The 7,846-nt window shown below is 41.6% G+C and overlaps 1 protein-coding gene across 2 annotated transcripts in view; it reads left to right on the top strand.

Moving 5' to 3' along the window:
- Positions 1-435: 435 nt before the first annotated feature.
- pspc1 (paraspeckle component 1) overlaps positions 436-7,846 on the top strand; it is a 32,880-nt gene continuing 25,469 nt past the window's right edge. For both annotated transcript variants that reach the window (XM_037696538.1, XM_037696539.1), the window contains exons 1-6: positions 436-907; positions 3,865-4,014; positions 4,697-4,848; positions 6,516-6,611; positions 6,695-6,891; positions 7,202-7,286. In XM_037696538.1, the coding sequence (XP_037552466.1) occupies positions 521-907; positions 3,865-4,014; positions 4,697-4,848; positions 6,516-6,611; positions 6,695-6,891; positions 7,202-7,286 (1,067 nt within the window). In that variant the 5' untranslated portion in view covers positions 436-520. The remainder of the gene's footprint in view (positions 908-3,864; positions 4,015-4,696; positions 4,849-6,515; positions 6,612-6,694; positions 6,892-7,201; positions 7,287-7,846) is intronic.

Below are 7,846 nucleotides of genomic sequence, written 5' to 3'. Positions count from 1 at the left end.
CTGTGAGTTTTGCAAAACTTGTCATAAGAATATTTTATTAGTGTTAATGTTAACTCCACCAAGAATATTTAAATACACTGAACCATGTATTCAGCTTTAATGGCTGTACGTCTAAGATTTACAGAGGGAGAAATTGTGAGAATAAGTTTAGTAATCAGCCGTGACGGATTAAACGCGCAGATACTTCATTGCGCCTGCCAAACAGGTTACACTGAGTAGAGCGGGCGACCGTTCCAAGATGGCGGCCCTACGGTCAATGCGGTATCTAGCTTTTATATGATATCTATGGTTCTGTTTGTGATCTGAGCTGCCTACTAAGACCACAGTGCATCGCGAAATACAGGCTACGCGCATGCGCATCAAGTGGTTGAATAGCTGTCCGCTAGGTGGCAGCAGTGCGCCTCCACAGAACCAAACACAGAAAGCTGCGCGCGCAACAGTCGCCATATTTGTAATCCACAGACAAGCGCCAGTCCCGCAGTTCAAATTGTTTTGTTACTGTAATTCGACATAAACCGTCATGTCTAACCGAAATATGCAACAAGGGAGAATGCTGGGTGGGAATTCTCCCGCCGCACCGGCCAAAAGAGCGACAGACTCTCCGGCGTCGGAGAAGCACACGCCGGCTAACAAAGGCAGCCCAGCCCCGCCGCCGCCGCGGTCCCCCTCGGCCGAACGAGCAGAAGGAGCCGCGGAGGGAAGCGGCGAAGGCCCGTCGCAGATGACCCTGGACCTCTCCAGCTTTCGGCGGCCTGGAGAGAAAACGTTCACCCAGCGCGCTCGGCTGTTCGTGGGCAGCCTGCCGCTGGATGTCACGGAGGAGGAGTTCAGGAAGCTGTTCGCTAAATACGGGAACATCAGCGAGGTGTTCCTCAACAGAGAGCGGGGCTTCGGCTTCGTTCGCCTGGTATGGAGGGATTTATGTCCCGCTTACTTACACGAAGGACTTTGAATTTTGTTTAAAAAAATTAGTTAAAACTCATTTATTGTTGACTAAATATTTAAAACGATTTGTATAAAGTCCCAATTTTTAAATCCTTATTTTACAATTTATACCAAAGTACCGGAAACTTCACTTTTTAAATTAAGTTATACGTGGGCCACAAAAATGTGAATTTAACTCGACATGAACACTATTTTGGAGAAAGGACAAAAATTTACTAAATTTGGTGGAAAGAGTTTTAAATTGTTGTACATCCAAAACTTCAAAAAGCCTCATAAACACTAAGTTTACCGTATTTTTCGGAGTATAAGGCACACCAGATTATAAGGCTCACCAGATTATAAAACTCACCAGATTATAAAACTCACCAGATTATAAGGCTCACCAGATTATAAAGCTCACCAGATTATAAAACACCAGATTATAAGACTCACCAGATTATAAAGCGCACCAGATTATAAGGCTCACCAGATTATAAAACTCACCAGATTATAAGGCTCACCAGATTATAAGACTCACCAGATTATAAGGCTCACCAGATTATAAGGCTCACCAGATTATAAGACTCACCAGATTATAAGGCTCACCAGATTATAAGACTCACCAGATTATAAGGCGCACCAGATTATAAGGCGCACCAGATTATAAAGCGCACCAGATTATAAGGCTCACCAGATTATAAGGCTCACCAGATTATAAGACTCACCAGATTATAAGGCTCACCAGATTATAAGGCTCACCAGATTATAAAACTCACCAGATTATAAGGCTCACCAGATTATAAAACTCACCAGATTATGACTCACCAGATTATAAAACTCACCAGATTATAAGGCTCACCAGATTATAAGGCTCACCAGATTATAAGACTCACCAGATTATAAGACTCACCAGATTATAAGGCTCACCAGATTATAAGGCTCACCAGATTATAAAACTCACCAGATTATAAGGCTCACCAGATTATAAGGCTCACCAGATTATAAGACTCACCAGATTATAAGGCTCACCAGATTATAAGGCTCACCAGATTATAAAACTCACCAGATTATAAGGCTCACCAGATTATAAGGCTCACCAGATTATAAGGCTCACCAGATTATAAGGCTCATTTTGACAGATTTTTGTGTGCCGTGCACCACATAAAATCGGTTTGAAGTCGGTAAGCACAACCAAAGTTAACACATAAGGTGCACTGTTGATTTTTGAGCAAATTAATTTGTTCTAGAACAGCGCCGCTCCAGGTGGCTGCATGTCGGAGCAGCTCTGTTACTTTCATTCTGAGATTTTGCTTTTGGAAACTTTAATTCCTCTTTTTTTGGATGTAAGTTACATTTTTTTGGACGATTGTTTCCTCTGGTATCAGCTGGAAGGATTCTTACTGAAACTTTTTTAGTTTTGGACATTTGTTATGATGCGTAACCATGGCAACAAGGCAGTTTTCTACAACCAGCAGCTGATTAACATCTCGAAAGCTCAATTAATATCTCAGCTACAGCCCCAAATCTCAAGTGAGTTGAAAAGGATGTTCTGTGGACGCATTCTCATCTACCTGCCAGCTGTGCTCGAGTGCCTGACCACTGAGATCCAGAAGGAAACACGGCTCATGACAGCGGAAGGACAGGATCGTCCCTCGGCACCTACAGTCGGCTGTCCGCAGCGACGAGGAGCTCGGCAGTCTGCTGGGAGGAGTGGCCATCGTTCTGGGAGGAGTTCTGCCCGGCATTCGGGCGGTCCTACAGGCCGGGGGAACTGAGAGGCCAGCCAAGTCTGGGTGGAGTTTCTTAGGATCCACTGTGGGATGGACCTTTACAAGAGATCCTTCCTGCCTACAGTCATCAGCATCTATAACATCTCTTAATGAAATGAGGACAACGAGTTACTACAACAAATAATTTCCCTCTGGGATGAATAAAGTATTTTTGAATTGAATTGAAATTAAAGGATTTTAAGTGCGTCTTATAGTCCGAAAAATACAGTTAGTGATGCACGATATTGGATTTTTGCCCGACATGTTAAAACTTATTCAACCGATACCAATATTTTATATACGTTCCTTTGTCAGAACATAGCCCTCTTATGGATAGTACTTTAACTTGTATTAAATGAAAAGTGTTAAATATTTATTAGCATTAGTCACCAGCGATGCTGTCTCTTGTGGAGGCTTGTTCCAGGTTCCTATAGCTGCAGTGTGGGATCCTCTGCACTCCTGTGCATGAAGGACAGACTTTTTAAGATCAAAGTTTTCGTCATTGTGCCGTAAGACTAATCACGCTAACGGGGCTAACACGACGTCCAAGTGTCTGTGGTAAAACTCACCCAACGAGTCGTGCTACCGGCTGTTAGCTTCTCAACGACGTCGGGAACGACGGCTTGTAACTCGGGTAACGTTACGTCGGGAAAAATATCTCCGACTGGGGACGATGTAGCGAGGCTCAACGTAGTCCATAAATCTTCGGAATGCGACATCCTCGCCAACGACAAATAAAACTTCCACACCGCCGACATTTTGAATATTCCTCTCCGCCGTGAGATCGGGCAGGCGCGCGTGACGTCAAGGCAAAAACGGCGCCTTTTATATCGGCGAGTTATTTTGATCGAATGCCCGATGTCCAATATTGAACCAGTATTGAACTTTAACGCCAATGTCGGCCGATACCATGCTGATAATATCATGCATCCCTAGTGTGTGTTGTATTAAAAAGGATTTAATTTATTTGATTTGTTGGGTCTATGAGGTCTATGCACAAAATCACTCCAAGGGCTGCAAATGGCCCCCGGGCTGCACGTTGAACCCCCGTGCTTTAGGATGAATGTAAATATTATTATAGGACTGTTTACATGTTGCTGTATCAAACCTTCATGTCTTATAAGATCTATAACACTTTTTTTTTTTTTTTTACCATTCCCTCTTCTGGCAGGAAACTCGAACACTGGCAGAGATCGCCAAAGCTGAACTGGACGGGACTTTGTTGAACAACAGACTTATAAAAGTCCGCTTTGCTACGCATGGAGCCGCGCTCACCGTTCGTAATCTGCTGCCGGTCGTGACGAATGAACTCCTGGAGCAGGTAGAGTGGAGCGCAGGAAAAAGGCTGTAAGCCTTCTGGCAGTTAGAGGGTTTTACGCATCAGGACAAATGGTCTGTTTTAGCCTGAAGTGTACAAAACCATGCATTACAGCTTAAACAAATTCCACTCTTGCTCTTGCCATATGCTAAAAGAGGGAAAGTAACAGCCAAGATCTCCATCGCAAGGCTCTGTTACAAGATGCTGTTCTGGTGTGCTGCTGAGCGAGGTAGTAGTAGAGGCGAAACAGCTGATGTGTAAAACTCAGCAACAGTGCTGCAGCTCGGTAATCTGTTGTGAGTGACCCTCCGCTCAAGGGATTAAACAACAGATTTATTACCTCTCAATGGGAATAACCTGTCTAAATAAAGGTTGAATGAAAAATTACCAAGAATAAATGGATGCTGACGCGTAGAAACTTTATAGTCAGTTTAAAAAAAATAGTTAACCACTAGGGCTGGGTGATATGGACCAAAATCAATATCTTGATATTTTAAGATAAATGGCGATATACTATATATATATATATATATCAATATTTTTTTCTTTCCATAAAGTAATAACAAAAATATATTTCTGAGTCAAAGTCAAAGGGGTTGAGGTGTTTTCTTTCTCCCACACATTTCACATCAACTTGGTCTTTCTCTTTGTTTAAATGATTATGACATTTCTCAAATCTTCTCAGGCATTTTCTGAGTTCGGGCTGGTGGAGAGGGCCATCGTCGTGACGGATGATCGAGGTCGTCCCACCGGGAGAGGCATCGTGGAGTTTGCAAACAAAATAGCTGCTCGTAAAGCTCTGGAGCTTTGCACCGAGGGAGCGCTGCTGCTGACCACGTAAGAGTGTCAAAACTTTTAAAAAACAACTAAAAGGCTGTGCAGAGAATCTGCTGCCACTTCAGAGTCCAGACATTTGGTTGCACTTTGACCATGTTTAGAGGCGGAGCAAGAAATTTATACAATTAATGCGTTTGTGCAAGCAGCCTTTTAAATTCTGAGCCGTCGTCTTCTAGTGTATTTGGGACACGTGATAACAAAATATGTCATAAAACAGAAACATCTGTTCTCGATCTTGCACCAAAAACATTTAGGTTTACTGGCAGTCCTTGTTGAATTCCAGTCTAGAAAAACACTCGTCTCAAAACCTACAAAAATTCAAAAATCCTTCAGCCACAGGGGACGTCGACGTACCGCTTGTTATTTTTATTTATTTGTGTCGCTTAAATAATATAATTCCGTGCTATAAATATGAAAATATAATAAAAACATCAATCCTTTGCCACGGTTCCCAAAAGCGCCATGTTTGAATCAAAGCCACCTTCCCATTGCCGTTTAAAGACGTAAATAGGCTTTGTTTGAATTCTGTCGTCGGCCATCTTCAGCTCATTTCATGGAGTTCCTCAGGGTTCAGTGCTTGGACCAATACTCTTTACCTTAGGTAAAGTTATTAAACAGCATGGGATAAAATTTCATTGTTACGCTGATGATACACAGATATATTGGTCCCTGAAACCCAATGAATCCAATCAGGCTCCTCTCTTGTGGAACCAACTTCCAGTTTCTTTACATGAGGCTGACACATTGTCCAGTTTTAAGACTGGGCTCAAGACTTTCCTTTTTGATAAATCCTATAGTTAGGGTTGGCTTGTTATGCTGCCTTAAGCTTAGACTACTAGAGGACAAACTCACCTCATTTCCTTAAATTAATTGATAAAATTGAATAGTTTTCATTTGATACTATTTCTGTCTTAATGTGATTCTTGACCTGCCATTGTGTATCTGTTCCTACCAAACCCAGCCGCTCGAAGCAGATGGTCCGCTTGTCCTGATCCTGGTTCTGCTAAAAGTTTCTTCCTCATGAGGGAGTTTTTCCTTTCCACTGTCGCCTTCATGCTCGCTCAAGAGGAGAGTTCTGTGATGGAGATGCATTCAAAACTGTCTGCTCCTCAGAAAAATGGTGTTAAATTATAATTTTTTTAAATATGAACGTTTCTGTTCAGTGCCCTGAGATGACTTCTGTTGAGTCTTGGCGCTATATAATTAAACATGACCCGAATAGAGTCCATGGGAAAAGGCCAATGTTTTTTTGTTGTCCTTCTCTTTGTAGAGTAGCATTGGAGACCTGACGAGCTAATGCTACCAACTTAATTAGCGACGACATTAGCCTCTGTACTGGCCTGCTTTATTTCACAGATACACGTGCTAACTCTTATTTTTTGCTAACTTACAACAGAGTTATGTTGAGAGATGCAGGTGGAACATTTCTGGCCTCTGGGCTTGTTCAAACAGCCGATTTTATTTTTTTAAACGCGGTGGGAAGGTTCAGGAGAATTGTCATTCTACAGCTGACAGGTCTTAACAACAGGTGGGGTTGGGTGGTGTAGCTCGATGCTACATACGATCAGAAAAAACCCTGCAGTGTGATTGGAACTCTTAGATTTAAACAGCAGGAACGGGATGATGGAAAACTGCAAACTGGTGTTATTGGTTGTTTTTTTTTCCAGTACTCCTTGTCCCGCCATCGTGGAGCCTATGGAGCAACTTGGTGACGAAGATGGCCTTCCTGAAAAGTTGCTACATAAATCTCCCAAGTACCATAAGTGAGTCGTGTGCTTTAAATCTTTCTTTTTTTAAGTCACTGCAGATTTCTTTAAAAACATATATATTTTAAAATTCCCTCCAGGGAGCGGGAGCAGCCGCCACGTTTCGCCCAGCCGGGCACATTTGAGTTTGAATACGCATCTCGCTGGAAAGCTCTCGATGAGATGGATAAACAGCAACGAGAACAGGTGGACAAAAACATTAAAGAGGCCAAAGACAAACTGGAGACTGAGCTGGAATCGGCTAAACATGAACACCAGCTCATGCTAATGAGACAAGGTAATGTTTATGTTTGTCACTTTGAAGTTTTAAGACTTGCAAATGTAGTTTGTTGGTTCTTTGTCCTTTTTTCTCAGTTGTTTTTTTTATAAACAGTTTAAAATGTTCTGATTTGTCATGTTTAGTGTAGTTCACCAATGCTGCCACCTAAAATGCTTAAAAATCTTAAAAATTCTAAATGGTTGTTCCACAAGGCTGTATGTTCGGGCCACTGCACTTTTTGTTTATAATGGACTATCTGAAAGCTCGTTTAGTTTTTTTTTCCTTTTCAAATTAATTTTTTTCAATCTTTTTTTTAAAATTTCCTTAGATTTAATGAGACGACAAGAGGAACTGAGAAGATTAGAGGAGCTTCGCAACCAGGAGCTGCAGAGACGAAAGCAGATAGAAATGAGGTTTGTCTTCGTGGGGCTGAACGTTTTGTTTTTTGTTTGTATTTTTTACATAAAGGTTAAATTATTAGTCTGGCTATTGTCATTTAGAGTCAAGTAGAATGAAAGTTTATTTACGCTTTTGTTAAAGTAACAACCCACAAAAGTCACTGAAATAACTTGAAACTAACAAATGTACGAAAGAGAAAAAATATATTACTTTTGGTTCAGCATAATAATAATAAAAAAAATAATTAAAAAAAAGCAAATGAAACTGGTCTTGACTAAAAGGATGGTACCTCTAGAAAAGATGGGTTACTTTGACCGTAGGGTTGCGTTAAACTAAACTGTGTCCTGTAATCAGCATCTCAGGTGTCTTCAGTCTTGTAATCAGTCATTCTGCCCATTTAAAGGGGAACAGGTAGTCACAGGACTGTTTGCTCTCATGGTGTGTAACACACTGACCACAGAAAGATGAGGACAGCGTCGCTTAGAAAGAACATAAATGACGTCATTTTAAAGGGTCGTCTCCGAGCAGCTCGATGTTCCTCGGACTTCAGCTGCACAGATTATTCAGAACTTTA

Source organism: Nematolebias whitei, chromosome 23 (assembly GCF_014905685.2).
Source record: "Nematolebias whitei isolate Nwh7 chromosome 23, NemWhi1, whole genome shotgun sequence".
In the NCBI taxonomy this organism is placed as follows: domain Eukaryota; kingdom Metazoa; phylum Chordata; class Actinopteri; order Cyprinodontiformes; family Rivulidae; genus Nematolebias; species Nematolebias whitei.
Note: the sequence above shows the minus strand (reverse complement) of the source record. Positions and strands in the feature narration are given on the sequence as shown.